The sequence below is a fragment of the Eulemur rufifrons genome, chromosome 9 (assembly GCF_041146395.1).
Source record: "Eulemur rufifrons isolate Redbay chromosome 9, OSU_ERuf_1, whole genome shotgun sequence".
Classification (NCBI taxonomy): domain Eukaryota; kingdom Metazoa; phylum Chordata; class Mammalia; order Primates; family Lemuridae; genus Eulemur; species Eulemur rufifrons.
In genome coordinates this window covers 39,563,050-39,581,594 of record NC_090991.1, presented here as the reverse complement: position 1 = coordinate 39,581,594, position 18,545 = coordinate 39,563,050, and the positions used below count along the sequence as shown (strand labels likewise).

General features: G+C 49.4%; 2 protein-coding genes across 4 annotated transcripts; one reads left to right on the top strand and one right to left on the bottom strand.

Moving 5' to 3' along the window:
• Positions 1–43: 43 nt before the first annotated feature.
• On the bottom strand, positions 44–3,534 carry CFAP97D1 (CFAP97 domain containing 1). The gene is made up of 5 exons (XM_069481492.1): positions 3,411–3,534; positions 2,467–2,537; positions 2,031–2,149; positions 581–704; positions 44–91 (listed from the first exon to the last, which is right to left on the bottom strand). The coding sequence occupies exons 1-5, from the start codon at positions 3,532–3,534 to the stop codon at positions 44–46; spliced, it is 486 nt and encodes a 161-aa protein (XP_069337593.1).
• A 1,611-nt stretch (positions 3,535–5,145) lies between these two features.
• On the top strand, positions 5,146–17,585 carry DUSP3 (dual specificity phosphatase 3). Of its 3 annotated transcripts, none has more exons than XM_069481491.1 (4): positions 5,146–5,315; positions 8,224–8,450; positions 13,978–14,084; positions 15,772–17,585. In XM_069481491.1, exons 1-4 carry the CDS (start codon positions 5,191–5,193, stop codon positions 15,775–15,777), a joined length of 465 nt encoding a protein of 154 aa, XP_069337592.1. In that variant the 5' UTR covers positions 5,146–5,190; the 3' UTR covers positions 15,778–17,585. The 3 variants fall into 3 exon arrangements, with proteins under 3 accessions (XP_069337592.1, XP_069337589.1, XP_069337591.1); XM_069481488.1 differs by having other exon boundaries at positions 15,091–17,585; XM_069481490.1 differs by lacking the exon at positions 15,772–17,585 and having other exon boundaries at positions 13,978–15,156.
• Positions 17,586–18,545: the final 960 nt, after the last annotated feature.

The window sequence follows — 18,545 nt, the reverse complement described above, 5'->3', positions numbered from 1 at the left end:
AACGGTGATCATGCTCTATAGCAAAAAGACGTACCTAGTCATCTCAGGAGAGAAGATATCTTGTTGTATTTCTGATATAGCGTCTTGAGTTCTTGAAGGAAAAATACCAGAAAGGTTTATGTCAGTGCCATGACTCTGGTGCTGCTGCTTAAGTTCTAAATCTTAAGGATGGCTCAGGAAAGGTTTACCGACCAAAGCTGGGGAGTACAGGTTTTTTATTAATGAAACATCACAGATGAAGGGCCATTCCTAAATGCAACAAATCAACCACTTACAGGACTGCGTACCCTTCATCCCTGTACATTTTGACAGGGGAAGATGCTAGCAGATGCTTTCTGAAACTGACACATCATTGTTATGAAACTGACACACAATAGCTTTGCTTCCGAGCTGTCCTTAGCTGTTTGTTTGATGGTTTGTGCCCGTTAGCTTCGTTCGCTTTGGATGGGTTTTGTTTTAAGGATTCTTGCATTTCCGTGGTCTGGCCCTTGCTGTTTAGGGACCCTTCTGAGACTCTCTCTAGGCCAAACGCAGACAAACTCTGTGGTGTGCCTGGGATATAACAAGAGTGTCCACTTGCCTGCCAGTCTGTCTCAGATGCCCTGCGGTCGTAGTGGGGTTTGCGATCACCAAGCCTCTTCAGAATGCCCTGGTTTTCCACAGTGATTCTCACTAGCTCGCGGTTCCTCCATTCTCTGTTTAAGCTGAAAAACACAAAACCTCGAGATGGGTAAAGAAGGAAATGCTCCTCCTGGATGGGAGTAGGGGAGGAGATGAAGTCATGATGTCATAAACTCCCGGCCACCTAAGTGCAGGGAATACACTGCCCCTCTGAGCCCTGAGGCCCCCAGGGCAGCCCGTGAACCACACTGCACTCTGGGAAACGTGCAAAGCATTTACAGTTTATGTCTGTGGTCCTCAAACTTACTGCCCACTAGAAGATTCTACTTTATTGGTCTGGGGTAGACCTTGGGCATCTGTATTTTGTAAATGTTACTCAAGCAATATAATGTGAAATCAGAATTGAGAACCTCTGGTTTATATAATGGGGAAAGGTCTCCCTGTGGATAGATCACAAATGGCTGGTGACAAGTTTTGGTTCACGTCACTCCGCTCAGCTTTCAACTTATACCAGGATACCGGCAAAGCATCTTGACCTCCCCACTCCACATACACACTCCACCAAATTCTAACCCTTGCATACGCTTCTTTTGTAGCCCTGACCACACTGTACTGGTATTTACATAAATGTCTCCCCTACAAGATCCTGAGTTCTTTGAGGTTAGGAAATATACATGTCATTTCTTCTTTGTATTCCTGGTGCCTAGCAGATAGCAGTTGCTCAGGATATGTTTGTGGAGCTGATTTTAAAATGTGTGTCATAGTCCCAGCTATGGTGCTAGGATCTGAATGTCTGTGCCCCGCCATTCATATGTTGAAATCCTAACTCCTAAGGTGATCCTATTAGGAGGTGGGGCCTTTGGGAGGTAGCTAGGTCATCCTAATGGAATTAGTGCCCTTATCAAAGAAGTCTGAGAGAGACCCCCTGCCCCTTTTGCATGTGAGGTTATCGTGAAAAGGTGGCTCTTGGTGAAGCCGGAAGCAGGCCCTCACCAGACACCAAATTTGCTGGTGCCTTGATCTTTGGAACTCCCAGACTCTAGAACTGTGAGGAATAAATTTCTGTTGTTTATAAGCACTCCGTTTATGGTATTTTGTTACATTTAATAGCATTCTATAATGGTCTAAAGCACATGGTCATCATTTTACAAAAGTGTGCAGTGAATTCTTGTGACAAACTGAATAGGACTCTGAAAAGTCTCTTAGATGAAATAAAGGTTAGCTCTTCACTGCGAGAGAAAGGTCCCTATTTTTGAAGTTTTCATTGTCTTTAACGTGGTCTCTTTGGTTATCCCTCGAGATAACTTCCCTTATGTACTCCTCTCACTTGGGAGAACCTCTCACTAAAACCCAAAGGGAAGGTCAATTTTGACTTTCCAAAAATGAAATGAAGAGAAAGAACACACTACCTCTTGGTAAAATATTCATTCCAGCAATCCACCTTGGCAGGGCCTCGTTGGGCATTCGCAATTTTCTGGCACAGTTGCTTATTTTCGTACTCGATTTTGTCGATTTTCTTTTGTTCACCCTGGTAAGAAACCACACCCCACCATGGAGACATCGCTACACTTCCTCCAGCACATGATGGCTTAGCACCTGCTTCTCTGGGATTGTGGGAAGGGGGCACACTGAGGTCCACGGTGGAGACTGGAGGCAGAGCTTAGGAAACTGGTGATGTGTATGGGAAGAAGTATTAACACATCGTTGAATTGGGCAGGTATTTAGAAGGCTCTGGGAAATTGGACCTCTTTAGGACGTAGATTAAAAATCCAAAAAAAAAAAAAAATAAAAAATAAATAAAATAAAAATCCATAAAATACATCTGAAGATGGCAGGAACAAATACCTGTAGTTTGCTCAATTTTAAAATGTGATGTGTATGCGCCACTGGAGGTTTGGTATCAACAGTAGGCTTCGCTAGAAGAGGGATAAAAGAGAGTGGGGTTATATCACAGGAATCCCAATGCAGCCTCAGAAAACCAACTCACATACAGGCAATGACCGTGGCTAATGGATGATTTTGAATTATGACCTTAATCTGGTTCAGAAATTTTAGTTTGGTGTAATTTCCCAAATGGACATCTCTGAAGAGTTTTGAGCAGAAATGGTGAGGACTAGAAAAAGTAAAATTTACAGAGATAAATGTCCTTTTTATTTTATTTTAATTAATTCATTTTTTAAAGATGGGGTCTCACTCTGTTGCCCAGGCTGGAGGGCAGTGCAGGATCATAGCTTATTATAACCTTGAACTCCTGGGCTCAAGCGACCCTCCCACCTCAGCCTCCTGAGTAGCTGGGACTACGAGTGTGTGCCACTCCCCAACCCCAACTAATTTTTCTACTTTTTTATAGAGATAGGGTCTTGCTATATTGCCCAGGCTGGTCTCAAACTCCTGGTCTCAAGTGATCCTCCCACTTCAGTCTCCCAAAGTGCTGGGAATATGGGTGTGAGCCACTCACTGTGCCCAGCCCAAATGTCCTTTTTAATCCAATGAAAGAAACTCTCTCCCACCCTTTCCCAATATTATTAGTCTGTCCATTGGGTTCTGAAGTCTTATCTTCTTTCTAAGCTACCTTGGCTTTAAAGAATTTAAAATGAGTGTTTCCATCAAATGAACTCCCTGGTGGAAGATAAATTTTGTTGGTGATGCTTATGTCCTCTTGACCAAACTCAGCAGATAAGGCCGTATCATCCTAAAGCCATGTCCCGGTCTGGTTTACTGTCAATATCTCCATGGGGGACCCTTCCAGAATCCCTGAGAGCAGTGGCCAGCCCAAACTGCCCACGTACCTATTTGGATTCTATTCTTGTGAAATAGGTAGTGCCCAAAGTCCAGTTTCTTTCTGAAGGTTGTGGTTTGCCTATGATTAGAGACGATAACAGGGTAGGCCAGATAATCCAGGGAATTGTTCATCTTCTCTTCCTAGTCTCACTTCAGAAATGAGGCACCCAGGCTCCTCTGTGAGGTGCTTAGCTGTCCCCATGGCAGGTCGTCATAGCTACCCAGTTATGACATCAGGGACCAGTCTCAGGAAAGGAGTAGGAGCAGCAGAGCATGGCTTCTGTCTCTGGGCTTCTGTTTTTAACGCTAACCTCGGCCTAAGTCAAAATGAGAGTCAAGGAACTCACAAGCTTCTCCCCCTGCCTACAATGCAGTTGCTGCCAACCCACACCAGAAGGAAAGGAGTGGTGTGCTGGGAGGGGTGGGAATCATGGGGTAGGGGATCAAGAAATTTTGGCCTTGGATACACATCTTGGGCTGTGAACCAAGCAGTCTCCACTGCAGTGGTTTCCCTGAAGGTGCAAGATCACAAGCTTTCCGGGGAGGAGAAAATGACCTTGACAATAAACCCATCCGTTCCCTTCATTTTGCAGATGAGGAAACTCAAGTCCAGAGCAGCAATGAAGCTCCTCAAGAACCAAGCTGGTGGCAGAGCTGGGCTCAGGATGTGGGTTCCCTGAATTCCAGAGACTATATTTGCTCTTTTGAGGAAGGGAACTGCCATTTTTCATGGCAGTGGGGGAGGGCAGCTTTCTTTCAGAATAGAGACTGTGTCTTTTGAACTTAGTGGGAGCTCAGGAACTGCTGGGGTGCTGATACCACGTGGCTCCTGGTGAGCTGGCAGCTGCTCCAGGAAGGGCTGCGGAGTCTGATTTAGCTCCACACCAGCACAGGGTGCAGCACCCAGTGGGTGCTTGACACATTCGCTCATGCGGGGAGGAAGGGCTAACACTTGAGTGCTCATTATGTAGTGCTGGGCGCTTTCCTTGAATGTCACATTTAATTCTTCCAACAACTGTAGGAGTTAGGTACTATTATTATCCCGATTTTTTTTTTTTTTTTTTTCCTGAGCAAACGGCTCAGAGAGGTTAATTCCCCAGGGTCAGAATTCCAAGCCTGGCTGCATACAGCCCAAGCTTTTGAGCACGATGCTGACTGTCCATGAACGTTGAAAGCAGATGTGCCCCAGAGTAGGGCTTCCCAGACTCTGCCCTTCGTAGGGATCTCCTGGCGTAGGTAAAATGGACATTCCGATCCAGCAGGGGAGGGCAGGGCGGGAGATTCTGTGTTTCTGGCAAGGGCCGGGGAGATGCTAACACCGCCGGTGGGCAGCAGGGAACAGCTCACACGCGGAACCCGAGTGTCCCTGTAATCACGAAAAAACTAAGCCACACCTTGGTGTACATTTATTAGGTACATTTATTGCTCTTCCATTTGGCTCAGTGAAGGAAGTTACTGCACTTCCCAGTTGACAAAGATACACAAGCTGCCTCAGCCTGGGGTAGGCAGAAGACCCCTGAGTCAAGAGCGCGACATCCCCCCCACCCCGGGGACGCGTCCGGGGGTCTCGCGGATGGTCTGCTCGGCGCCCAGCGGCGCGCGTCCCCCCCGGCGTGGAGCGCGGGTGGCCCACGCGTCACTGCGCCCGCGCTCCGCAACTTCCCGCGCCCGGCGGGCCCGCCCCCGGGGCGGGGCGGGGCGGCTCCGGCTGGCGAGCCCCCGCCCAGCTGACCCGCAGCTCTCCCCCTAGCTCGCTGCGGCCCCGGCGCGCAGGGCCGGGCAGCCGCCATGTCGGGCCCGTTCGAGCTCTCGGTGCAAGATCTCAACGACCTGCTCTCGGACGGCAGCGGCTGCTACAGCCTCCCGAGCCAGCCCTGCAACGAGGTCACCCCGAGGATCTACGTGGGCAACGCGTGAGTCCCCCTCGCCAGCCCACCCCGCCGCCCCTGCCTGGGGCGCCCCGCCCACCCGGAGGCGCGGATCGGGGGAGCCCGGCGCGATCGTCCGTCCGGAAGCACCCGGGGTTGGTGGGGAGGGGTCTGGAGCCGACGCCCACCCTCACGCTTGGGGCCGAGGGGCTGGACCCCGGCCCGGCCCAGCGCCGTCCTTCCCTGTCGCCGGGTGCCCGGAACCCGGGAGCGCCTGGCCCCGCCCTCAGCCGCCACCCGCTTGGGTCTCGGGCGGGGTCGGGGCTACCATGTTCACTTAACAGGTGGCCCTCTGTCGCCCGGCCGGTCTTCTGCCCGCGTGTCATGTGACAGCTGCCTGGTTCTGCAGTGAGGTCACCGCGGAATGTCTGCCTTCGCCGCCATGGCAACGGGCTGACGTCACAATCCGGGAGTGGAACTTACCCCCGCCCGGCAGGCGCAGATCAGGGAATCTAAATACCCCAAACGAGGGAGTTCAGGGAGCTGGGCCGGGAATTCCTGGCCTCTTCTCCCACCTTATAGCTAGGGTTTGATTTACGTGAGATTCTAGAACGATCCAGTGATAAACCCATAAGGACCTGAGCCGTCACCTAGAAAAGGTTCCAGACCTTCTCACCACCAGGAAATGCGTTTCTTATTTATTACTTACAGGTTCTTTTGTCAGATTGATTTCTCCATTTTCTCTTATTCAAACTACTAGTAAGAATTTCTCAGCAGCAGGAGAGAACCAGTGTTAATTAACCTGAAAGGCTCTGAAATACCAGCCAAAGGAAAGAATAGATTAGCATGTCTACACTGGCATCTCCAAAGACCCAGTGATCAAAGTCCTAAGCTCCATGGGCCCAGCCAAGGGACAGCATGTTGAAAACCCAGAACTAATCTCTCCTCTCATTTTACACAGGAGGAAATGGTGGCCCAGAGTAGTTGAGGGATTGTGAGGACAAGGTCAATGTCTCGTTCATGTCTGTATCCCCTGACCTCTGCTAGGACCTGCTACTTAACGTGCCAAGGACTGCCACAGAAATTTGGGTCATCATGGAGCTCGAAGGGGTCCATGAGGCAGGCCCCAGCCTCACGGGGACAGGTCTTGTCTATTCCATCATTCATGCACCAGTTTGGGCACCTACTATGTGTCAGGCACTGTACAGTGTTCATGCATAGCAGAGGCAGTAATAATGATAATGGTCAATTTGTTGAATGCCGAATTAGTATTAGAGAAGGGAGATGAATGGGAGTGACTCTTCAAAGTGTTTTTTTCTAGCAGCCACTGCTTTATAGTTTGTGTATGAGCAGGAGTAGCTAAAACAGAGTCCCATAGTCCCACCCAAAGGCCCCAGTAATTGCAAAGTTCTGGGGACACCCTCCCCACCCCATCCCCCAACTACCCAAGCAGCAAGTGGGCTTCGGCAGCCTCAGGATCTCTGCTTGCTTGGGCATTTTGGCCACTCAGCTGTCCCTGCTTCCCAAGTGGAAACCAAGGGTGTGAACATCTGGTGGTAGCCAGAGTGGCAAGTGCTGATTGCCCTCTAAGGAAATCTGACCTTGACTTGGCCAGGGGTGTGGGGGGTGCTCAGCAGGAATGATCAACTGAGCATCAGGTACCAGGAGAACTTGGGCTCCCCCACCTGTCGGGAGCCCCTTTACATCAGGGCTCCAGCCTTGTCCTCACAGGGCAGAGACGGAGCCTGTGTGAGCCACGTTTGCCAAGTCTCGAGGTTTTGAGTGGATGTGGGCATGAGAGCAGAGTGAGGTGGAACACAGAGCAGGGCTGGGTGTTGGGGGAAAGGAGGTTTCCTCCCTGCTCCGCCATCCGCAGCTCACAGGAACACATACACGTCCCTCCACCTGTCCTGTTGGGCCAGAGCTCTGTCGCATGGTGATATTGCAGTCCTTCCTCACAGGGCTGTGAGCTGGGCAAAGGAGATCATGTAGGAGGCACGTTTTGTAAAATGTAGACTGCTGTTTGAATCGGGTTGTTTTGTGAGATGAAATACAGGGGCCTTAGACCATTCAGATCAAGTATTTTGTAACCCCCATAGTTCTGTTAGGGCTGCTTGCTCCCCAGCTGCTAACTCACCTGTGAGAGCCTCAGAAACGTGGCCCATGGAGTGTGGTAGGAAGGATCCTTCTGTGGGTGGGGGTGGGACTGCCTGGCATGTGATGATTTCATTCCTTTTCGCTCATTCGCCCCCTATTTATTCAGCACCTACTATGTGCCAGGTACCACAGCAGGTACCCGGGGAGACAGACCTGAAGCAGATATGGTTCCTCCTCAAGGAGCACGGAGCCTGGACATCTGAACAAATGAGCACCATCAAGCATTAGAATAGTAGCATCACTACGGTGTCTGGCTCCATCAGTGGAATAGCCCATTGAACACTCGTAACAACCCCAGGGAGTAGACACTGTTATCACCCCCATTTTACAGAGAGGGAAACTGAGGCACAGAAAGGTTAAGTGTCTTGCTCAAGGTTGCCTGGCTGGTGACGGGGCTGCATTCAGACCCAGGCAGTCTGGCCCCAGAGCCCATTTATCCACTTGGCCATCCCACTACCACAGGATAGGGAGATGGTGCCAGATGGGATGGAGGGGAGATGAGGAAATCCTGCAGAGGGTGGTGAAAGATGAGAGGGTGCGTGTCTACAGAGGAGGTGGGGAAGGGCATTCCAGGCAGAGGGGACAGTGTCGGCGTGAAACCACCAGTCTATTTGGGGAAGCTGCTGGTAATGCGATATGGCCGGAGTGCACGGAGAGATCATAAGATGAGGCTAAAGCAGCCGGCAGGCCCAAGGGTTCCTTGCTTTGCCAAGAGGCTCAGAGCCTTCCCCACCCTCCTCCCCCTGGGCCTGCCAGTTGGTCAGTTAATGGCCCCTTCCTGCTGTCTCCTGTCCAGGTCTGTGGCCCAGGATATCCCCAAGCTGCAGAAACTGGGCATCACCCATGTCCTGAATGCTGCTGAGGGCAGGTCCTTCATGCACGTCAACACCAATGCCAACTTCTACAAGGATGCCGGCATCACCTACCTGGGCATCAAGGCCAACGACACGCAGGAGTTCAACCTCAGCGCCTACTTTGAAAGGGCTGCAGACTTCATTGACCAGGCCTTGGCTCAAAAGAATGGTAAGGGGCCTGCCACCCAGGTAAAAAAGGGGGGCCGCTTTGACTGGACTATCCTAGAACACGGGCCCACAGCAGGTCTCGTCTTAGAAACCCTCTGTTTTTGCATCTCCTGTGGCAAATGACCAGGAGCCGTGGTTCGCTCTCTGCTCACCTGGCTGCCTGTCAGCTACAGGACACGAGGTGTTGCAGCTCACGCACACAGTGGCAGCACCAGGCCCTTGCATTTGATTTGACTTTGGCTGAGGGTTGGTTTCCAGCCACTTACACATCCTCCACCCCCGGTTCAGACAGCCTTACTAATGAGGAGAATTTGTTATTGTCTGTGAGGTGAAGGAACCAGGGCTGGTGGATTCAGCAGCTCCAAGGTGGCACCTGGGCCAGTTTCTTTCCCTCTCTCTCCCCTCCTGGTCACAAGATGGGATCCAGTCACCACATCCCAACAGGACAAATGGCAGCAGATGAGGCAGCCATCTCTTCCCACGTTCCTCTCTGATTTTAAGAGCAAGGACAGCATTCCCCAGGAATTCCCCTCGCGTCTCCCTGGCTAGGTGTTCGCATGATACCCGGCGAGGGGAGACGGCTCAGCCAACTGCGGCCCCCAGGCCAAATCTTCCAGCAACCTTTTAAATGCTTCCTGCAGCCCTAAGTATGAGGAAGGACTGCGGGAGCACTGCCGAGGTGCTGGCAGTGGGACAAGGCTTTCCGGCAGGAAATCCTAGAAGGCCACAGGGCAGACAGCAGCTGAGCAGGCTGGGCCACTTGCCCTTTCTGCTTTTAGCTGTTTCTCTCGGCTCCTCTCTTGACCTCTTCCTCCCTCCCCACCCCACGCCCTCCCAGGGGAAGTGACCCCCGTAAGGGGTGACTGGCCTCATCTCTGCTACGCCCAGCAGCCTCCTATCCGAGTGATTTCCAGGGGACGGTCTCCATAGGCACACGGCCAGGGCTTCGGAGAGTTGTTTTATCCACTGGGGAGTCTGCAGACTTTACTGTGAGGCCCCTCATGGTCCTTCATGGTCACTGTCGCCCTCAGCCCTCCACTTCAGCTGTACGGAGCTCGTCACCCTCTGTAGATGCAGAATGAGGGGCCCGATGGAGGGGGAGGATTGTGCTCCTCTCATATGATATTGAGTCGTTGGCTGTTCAGGGAACTTACGGCTCTCACTTTGTTTCCTCTTTCCAACCAGTTAACTAGAAACATGCCCTGACGGTTTCAGACGTCCCACTTCAGCCCAGGTGGGCTGGGTCTTCAGTCTAGAAAGTTCTCTCTGCCTCTCCCTACGCTGTCCTTTGGCAAACTCTTCCTCGTGCTTTAGCACTGGGCATGTGTCTTCTCTTCCGTGAAGCCTTCCCTCAGCCTGGCTCCACTGTGTCCCTTGTCTGTCTCCCCAGCACCTGATGTAGCATCAGGCACATAGGAGGCACACTGCAAATGATTACTGAACACATGACAATTCCGTGGGCTCTAATGCCAAGTGTAAATGCCTCTAAGATTGGCCAAGTGAGTCGACAGAAAACCACTGGCCTTTAATGGAGCGCAGGGCTCAGGGGACACCCGGTGCCTAAGAGAGCTAGGTGGGTGGCTGGCTGGTGGGGGGAGGGGGGGCAGTCACTTGTAGCTGGGGAGATCAAGGGAGGCTTCATGGAGGAGGTGGTAGCATCTGGGCTGGGCCTGGGGGATGGATGGTAGGCTCTGTGCATCTTGGGCATGCTGAGTATGTTCCAGGTGGTAAAGTGGCTGCTCTGTGGGGGGTCCCTTTCCCAGGGAAGGGGCAGGGGCAGGGGCAGGGGCAGCCGCACTCTTAACACTTTAGGCATACTAGCCAGACAGTGAACAGGCAGGAAAGTGGAAGACCCCCTCTGTATTTGAGAAGTGCTGGAAAAGCTGAGTGGTGTTTTGGGGGTTGGTGTTGGGAGCAGAAGAGACCTTGGTGGACTTTGGGCTGACAGATCTCCTTCCAGATAATGGCATGTAGAGGTGTCAGTGGGTAAAATCCACTCAGCGGTCAGCACTGTTCACTGGGCACCTACCGTATGCTGGAGATATACACACCCCACAGTCCTCACTCTCAGGGGATCCGCCCTCAGGAAGAGGAGAGTAGATCTGTGCACGGCCGGCAATAACACGGGGCTGGGCTGCTGCAGTTGAGGATGTACCAGGTGCCACCAGAGGGCTCCTAGTACTGGGTAACAGTTACTGTGTGCTCACCTTTGCGAGGCACTAACCTAGCGGCTTTTTGTGTCATCTCCTTTAAACTCTCAACCACCGTATGCGATGGGTCTGTGGGCACAGATGAGAAAACTGAGGCACCGTGAGGTTAGGTGGGTCATGGAGTTAATAACCAGCGTATTGGTCAAGATTCCCCAGAAAACAGAACCAATAGAACACGTTGTTGGCCCTCTGTACCTTTGGGTTTCGCATCTGTGGATTCAACAAACTGCTGATTGAAAATATTTTGGAAAAAAAAAAAAAGCTTGTTGCATCTGTACTGATCATGTACAGACGTTTTCCTTTGTCACTGTTCCCTAAACAATGCAGCGTAACAACTATTTACATAGCACATGAAATGTAAATACATATTTACATTGTGTTAGGTGTTATAAGTAATCTAGAGATGATTTTTTTTTTTTTTTTTTGAGACAGAGTCTCACTGTGTTGCCCAGGCCAAAGTGCTGTGGTGCCAGCCTAGCTCACTGCAACCTCAAACTCCTGGGCTCAACCAATCCTCCTGCCTCCACCTCCCGAGTAGCTGGGACTACAGGCATGTGCCACCATGCCCGGCTAATTTTTTCTATATATATATTTTAGTTGTCCAGATAATTTCTTTCTATTTTTAGTAGAGACAGGGTCTGGCTCTTGCTTAGGCTGGTCTTGAACTTACTTTGAGCCATCCTCCTGCCTCAGCCTCCCAGAGTGCTAGTTTTACAGGCATGAGGCACTGTGCCCGGCCTAGAGATGGTTTAAAGTGTATGGGAAGATGTATGTAGGTTATTTGCAAATACTGTGACATTTTATATAAGACTTGGGCATCCATGGATTTTGGCATCAGTGAGAGGTCCTGGAACCCATCCCCCACGGATATGGAGGGACAGCTATACCTATTCATATATAATATATATGATTGTTTTAAGTCATCCTTGTTACAGGGATATGATTTATTTTTAATATATATGTATGATATTGATTTATCTATATTCCTATACATATACATATGATTTACTTTAAGTAACTGGCTTGTGACTGTTGGGGCTGGCAAGTCTGAGATCTGCAGGCCAGGCCAGCAGGCTGGAAACTCAGGCAGGATTTCGATGTTACAGTCTTGAGATGTAATTACTGCTTCTCTAGGAAACCTCAGTTTTTGTCCTTAAGGTCCTCACCTGTTTTGGTGGGGCCCACCCACATTATCAAGGGTGGTCCCCTTCCCTTAAAGTCAACCGATCGTCAGTGTTAATCATAGTTGCGCAATACCCTCACAGCAACATCTAGAATGGCATTTGACCAAGCAGCTGGGAAATGTAGATGAGCCAAATGGACATATTTAACCATCACAACCAGCAAGTTCAAATTTAAATCCAGGTTCATGAGCCTTCAAAGATTTGGGTTTTAGATCCCTATGCTGACAAATACTTGAACTGGTGTCATAAAGAATGAGCAGGAGTTTACCGGGTGGCCAAGAGGGAGATAGGTTCTAGGTAGAGGGAACAACCTGTGCCAAGGTGCAGAGGTGAGAAAAAGCATGGAAAAGTGTCAAGGCTGTGGCCAGTTGGCCTTGCAAGCCACACCTTGGGGACTGGATTCTGCCGTGCAAATGGCGTCAGGTCATATTTGTATTTTGGAAAGATCCCTCCAGCTGCTGGGTGGCATGTGGCGTGGTGGCGGTGAGGGTGGAGGGAGAGCTCAGTGTGGAGGTGTTGAGGGGGCACAAGTGAGAGGTGACAAGAACCTGAACTAAGCACTCTGTGTAGGGAGAAGCCAAGGTGTGTGGCTCACGGGGCCCCCTTTAACATGTGGGGACTTTGCTGACATCAGCTTCCTTCCTTCCTTCCTTCACCTAACGCTGGGGACTCGGCAGGGAGCAAAACACGTGACATCCCTGCCCTCGGGGGTTTACATCTCAGTGGGAGGATGACAGTACATGAGTGAGGATGATCCCATCCATGGCATGTTGCAGGGGAATAAAGCCGGGAGAAGGGGATTAGCCAGGGTAAGTGATGGCACTGGGCTTGTGGATTTAGCGAGGGTGGGTGGGAAAGGCCTTCCTGGGAAGGTGACATTTGAGCAAAGCCCTGGGGAAAGAGGAATTGCAGGCCAGGGCTGGGCTGGAGTGGAAAAAGAAGCTCAAGAAGGAGATGATGTCACAGCTAGGGGCCAGATTCTGTACAGCCTCGAGGGCCATTTGGGGAGCTGTGAGAGGGCGTTTGTATTTGTGTGTATGTGTGTTGCTTTTTTGTCTTTGCTTATATTTGTATTTGATGTGCGTGTCCTTTCATTCTTTAAACTGCATTGTTGAGGTGTAATTGACATTCAGTAAACTGCACATACTTAAAGTACACAGTTCAGTAAGTTTTGACATATGTATACAGCCGTGAAACCATCACAACAGCCAAGATAGTGCACGTGTCCATCACTCATGTCCCTTTGTGACCCCTCCCTCCTACCCCTTTCTACTCTCCGTTCCCAAGCAACTACTGATCCGCCTCCTGTCACTAGAGATTAGCGTGTGTTTTGTAGAGTTTTCTATAAATGGAATCACACAGTATGTACTGTTTTTTTTTTGTCTGGTCTCTTTCACTCAGCATAGTTGTTTTGAGTTTCACCCATGTTATTGCAGGGATCAATAGATCATTCCTTCTTATTGCCGAGTAGCATCCGTTGTATGGATGTACCAGTGTTGGTTTATCCGTTCACCTGTTGATGGGCCTGTTGTCTCGGTGTTTTGCTTTTGACTGAAGCATAAAACGCACATAGAGAAGTGCCCGTATCACAAGTGTGTAGTTCACTCCCAGGGCCACCCTGTCCCGGCTTCCAACAGCACAGATCAGTTTCGCCTGCTCCCTGCTGGATGGCATCTCGTGTTTGTGTTGCTTCTGATAAGTTGTAGATTGCTCAGTCTTTTTATTTATCTCTTCTACTGTTGCTGGGCCTTTAGTGGTTTCCAGCTTGGGGCCGCCATGAGCAGTGCTGCCTGTGAACATTCTGGTCCGTGTCTGTTCGTGAACACATGCGCACGATCCTGTGGGGCACGGACCTGGATGCAGGTGTTCAGCTTGAGGAGATAAAAGCGCCACCATTTTCCAAGGTGGTTGTACCAATTTGCACCCTGCCTCCCCCAGCCGTGCAGAAGAGTTGTAGTGGCCCCACATCCTCACCGACACTTTGTGTTTTCCGTCTTTCGCATTTTGTCCACTCTGGTGGGTGCACAGTGGCATGACATTGTGCTTTTAATTTGCATTTCATGGAAGAGTTTCAGCCAGAGTCGTGGGGTGATTGGATTGTCTGTGGCTCACCATGTCTCCCCGTTTCTTGCAGGCCGAGTGCTCGTCCACTGCCGTGAGGGTTACAGCCGCTCCCCGACTCTTGTCATCGCATACCTTATGCTGCGGCAGAAGATGGACGTCAAGTCTGCCCTGAGCATGGTGAGGCAGAACCGTGAGATCGGCCCCAACGATGGTTTCCTGGCCCAACTCTGCCAGCTCAATGACAGACTAGTCAAGGAGGGGAAATTGAAACTCTAGGGCGCCCCCGCTGCCTCCTCTCCAGAGGTCCACCGGGGAGGCCCTGGTTGAAGGTGTCCCAAGCCGCCATGTTTAGGAAACACACTACCCCGCTCCCAGCATCACAAGGCACGTGCCCACAAGTCTGTCCCTACACAGTCCTGGGCCACTTTCCCCCTGGGGAGCACATAAAGATGCTTGCTGAGGAGCGCATCCTCGTTCCCTGGTTGTCCTGTTGTAACTTATGTCCTTTTTCCTGGGGTGGGGGCTTGGAGGGGGAAGGCCTGTGGCCTGCATGCTCCTTGATGGCCCAGGGCAGGAGGTCTGTGGAAGTGTGAGGCCGGAGATGCTCACAGGGGCCCCTCACAACCTCCCCTCCCTACCCCCAAATCCTCTCCTGAGAGGGAACCTCAGCACCTGAGCCCTAGTGAAGGACCTATGCAAACGCAGGCCCCCTCCCCACCACGTGTGTGCCCCCTGGTGTCCCTGCAGCCTTCCACACCCTGTGCACAGGCAGAGTTCTCGAGTCACGAGCTCTGAGGCTGGGGCGGGGGTGTCTGTCAGTTGTTAGTGGATGGAAATTCCCACAAGAGGTTGCATTTTAATGATTTTCTTGGGGTTAACTGGGTGGGCAACAAATTCTCCTGGAAGCCTCTCCTAAATTCATAGATTTTTTAAAATGTGAATCTTTGGATGGTTGAATTCAGAAACCACGGCTTTGGACTATTTCCCTTGGACCTCTCTCAGTCACTTCGTCTGTTAGAAGAGCGATGCTTTGGGCATGGTTTTTATTTTTCTTTTTTAGAAAACAGGGTGTTGAAGTCCAGCCTATTTAAAAACCCCACCATTTGGAGAATTACAAGGGTTTCGTCCTGAATTACAGTGCTGGCGAGCCCAAGCCACTTGTGCTAACTGCTTTTTGTCTCAGTTGCTATTCCTAGACCCGGAGGAGGAAGCTGGCCAGCGACAGCGCGCGTGCGTGGGTGCATGTGGGGGTGTGGCTCTCGGAAACGAATGGTCCCAGGCACACACCCTGCCCACTTACAGGTGCCAGTGGAGGGTCCCTGGAGAGACTCAGAGACATGGCAGAGTGGCCAAATGGATCTTTTATTGGTGGTAGAGCAAACAGACAAACAAAAAGAAACAACCTTTTAAAAGACTTTTTAAAGATGATATCAGAATGCACTAGCACTCACGTGTGTGCACATTTGCCAGAATATAGGAGTTGTGTTTTGGACACAGTCTTGTTAGGACTTTATGTTATTGTTGTCACGGAAAGTGGTGAAATGTTATTTATATTCAGGGTCACTCTGGGCAGAGAGGTGGTCCACAGCCATGCCCCTGGCACCCGGCACATGGGTGTCTGATAAAAGTTTGTGGAATTAAACTCTTTCTGAGCGCCAAATATATACATAGGGCATTGTTCTGGTGGGTGCTTCAGACTCCCAGAAGCCTGAATTCATGGTAGGATCACTTGCAAGGATTTGCAAAGGAGTCTTACCTGAACTGAAAGAAATATCAGGGACTTTTGTTAACTATTTAAAATTCAGTTTTAAATTTAGATTCAGGCAGTGTTAATATGTCAAGGTGGGGAATGTGCCTTTTTCAGAGTTGACCAGGAGCTCCCAGCCAGGACAAAGAGAAGCAGGTGTGCTGCAAGGCCTCACTTCCGGGTGTGAAGATCTCTGATGACACAGGAGTGGCCCTGTGCAGCCTGGACGTTCACTGTCCCCTTTTCTGTGTGACCACAGCCCTGAACAACTAGGATCTGTCTTCTTTTCCAGATATGGGGCTGTCCAGGCAGATCCACTAAGTGAAATGGCCATCCTCTAAACTGTGTGCCTCATGTCACAGTTTTCAGGTAGCCTTCCTGTTTAATCTAGCTTGAGCCTCACAATAACCCTGTAAAGTGGGTAGAGCTTATTCACATATTGTGACCTTTTAAAAAAATAAAAGGGAACTGGGTTTCAAAATGATTAAGGGTATGGCCCCAAGGGTTGCCCGGCTCTTCAAGGCAGAGCAGAGGCAAGAGTTCAGGTTTGCTGCTCCCTGAAGCTAGATTCTCTCTTTAATACAATACTCCTCAAGAAGTGAGCTCCCCGGGAGTATCCAGCTAGGCTGCACATGCCCTTGACCCAGCCTTGCAGAAGGAAGTAAAAAGGGTGGGTCTCCAATTGGGTTAGAATGTGCAGCTCTTGTTCCAGGCGACATGTAGCACCTCTAAGTCAGAGCCTTCTGCTCTGCTCCCGGAGGAGGCTCTGGGGCTGGGGCTCCCCTCTCATGCCCAGGGAATGGTCACCCCACAGGACAGCCACAGCTACTTAGGAGAACACAGCAGGTTGGTGTGGCTGGTTAACTAGGACCTCCCGAAGGCCTCTCTGTGTGGGCATAAGGGAGAAAAAGCCATTGGGCGAATTACTGCCTTTCCTTTGGGACTACTTTTACGTGGATAACTTAGGATTTCTTGATAGTTTTTCATCCCAGAAACCTCATATTTGCTTTATAAGGTTTAGCTCCTAGTACTTTAAGTAAAATATTAATAAAATTCTACTGTGTAAGAGCCAACACATGCCCAGCTGTGAGTGGGAGCTGTTCCTGGACAGTTTTCCACCCTCTGGGAAGTGATGGGATAGGAACTCAGGGTGCCCTACTTCCTCCCCAGACCTGATCCCTTTCTTCGACAGAACCCCATCCAGGCAAAATCTGAGGGCCAAACGGTTTTCTTCGCCATCTTAAAACGATATACCTTTCCACAGGCTGGTCTGTTTCCCTGCCACTCTGAGTTATCTTGAGAGCAGAAACCTCCACCTTTCAAAAGAGGGGACTTATCTAGAAGACCTCTAAGGTGCCTTTTGGCTCTGAGGGGTCTCTAAGAATCCCTACTTGGAATTTATTATATAATAGCACCACCGGGAAATGAGGGCATGTGAGTAATGATATGCTGGCCAGCAGGTGGCGCTGCGTCCCACCCGTGGTGATGGATGGTTCAGAAAGGGCAATGTTGGTGCCTTTTGTGCTGCAAGTTAATGTTAAGATGCTAATGTTTTAATCAAAATAAGCACTGACCTTAAATATAAAGATGTGAGGTTTTCTCGCAGGAAATTTTCCTTTTCATAAAACGGGTGTCAGAAATGACTGAAGAGCCAACAACTATGGTCCTTCCAAGTCCAGATTTTATCTTGACTGGAAATTAGAGACCATCTCAAGTTGAGAGAGCAGATTGGTTGAAAGCTTAACTTTTGTTCCCTCTTACTTCCTGCCAAATTTTAGGGTAATTTGATTGTGAAAGAATGAATTTTCTGGACAGAAAAGGGGGAGGTATCAAATTGGTTAACAAAAAAAAAAAAAAAAAAAAGTTAATGTTCATTGTATCACAAATCAGTGTTAAAGCACTAAAATTGTAACCAAAATAAATGTCTTACATTACAAAGAAATCATCTTTTTTGTCCTTCTTGTCACAGTTGATTTTCTTTTATGCTTCTATGCTTAGCTTTTATGTTTGCTTTTTCTAACTCTTTAAAATAATTATCATCTAAAAACCAGCCATCCTGAGCTGGTTGTAGGTTCCATGAGGGTCATATTTATGCAGTAGCTATTTGTGGAACATCTCTCCAATACCAGAAATTTTCTGTTAGGAATATTCTTGGGTAGAGTGGCCCACCCAAATGAGGAAGGTAAGATTTGTGTACTTAAGAAAGAAGGGAACTGGGGTGACAATTTCAAGTTGGTCCCCCATGATGATTGGGTGGCATTTTGGGATTTGAGTGATCCTGCTAACAGGCAATCCCAAAATATATCCTCTGTCCCCAGATATCTTAAATCCTACTATCGGCACTATGTTCCTTTTCCCTCTGAATTTAAAAAAAAAAAAAGAATTGCGAATGTGTGTGTCTTTTGTCCGAGACAGAAAAGAGCAGAGAGAGAGGCTCTCTGGGCTCCATCCCTCCTCTGTCACATGTGGCAATTACACTGGCTCACTGTTTGTCAAGCCTCTTTGACAACATAATCTTGATGGTTTTACCTAAAATCTTAAGGCATAGCTCTACTAGATAAAACTGGTAAAAGTGTTTTTTAAGCATAAGTATTAAAAATATTTTAATGAAAAGATAATACTACATATACATAGTAATAAGTTTAAACAATATAAAAGGCTTATAGTGAAAAGTGAGACTCCTCTTACCCCAAACCTTTAATCTCTCTCCCCAAAGGAAGCCACTATTAACTATGATATCCTTCTAGAAAAACCCCATGCATATGTAAGCATACACATGTACATATGTGTATAGATAGAGATATCTATGCTTTGTTTTTTCTGAAACGATATTTTAGTTATTTCTTAGAGTTCTACCCCATTCATTTTAACAGCTACCTAACATTCCATTG

What these genes read in the sequence shown, in the direction of transcription:
- CFAP97D1 (XM_069481492.1), bottom strand. Translation starts at nt 3,534, where the DNA reads ATGAACAATTCCCTGGATTATCTGGCCTACCCTGTTATCGTCTCTAAT. An exon ending in AATGAATATTTTACCAAGAG is followed by an intron (nt 705 to 2,030) that starts GTAGTGTGTTCT and finishes TGTGTTTTTCAG; the next exon opens with CTTAAACAGAGAATGGAGGA. An exon ending in CATCTGAGACAGACTGGCAG is followed by an intron (nt 92 to 580) that starts GCAAGTGGACAC and finishes TTTTCCTTCAAG; the next exon opens with AACTCAAGACGCTATATCAG.
- DUSP3 (XM_069481488.1), top strand. Translation starts at nt 5,191, where the DNA reads ATGTCGGGCCCGTTCGAGCTCTCGGTGCAAGATCTCAACGACCTGCTC. An exon ending in AGGATCTACGTGGGCAACGC is followed by an intron (nt 5,316 to 8,223) that starts GTGAGTCCCCCT and finishes TCTCCTGTCCAG; the next exon opens with GTCTGTGGCCCAGGATATCC. An exon ending in GGCCTTGGCTCAAAAGAATG is followed by an intron (nt 8,451 to 13,977) that starts GTAAGGGGCCTG and finishes CGTTTCTTGCAG; the next exon opens with GCCGAGTGCTCGTCCACTGC.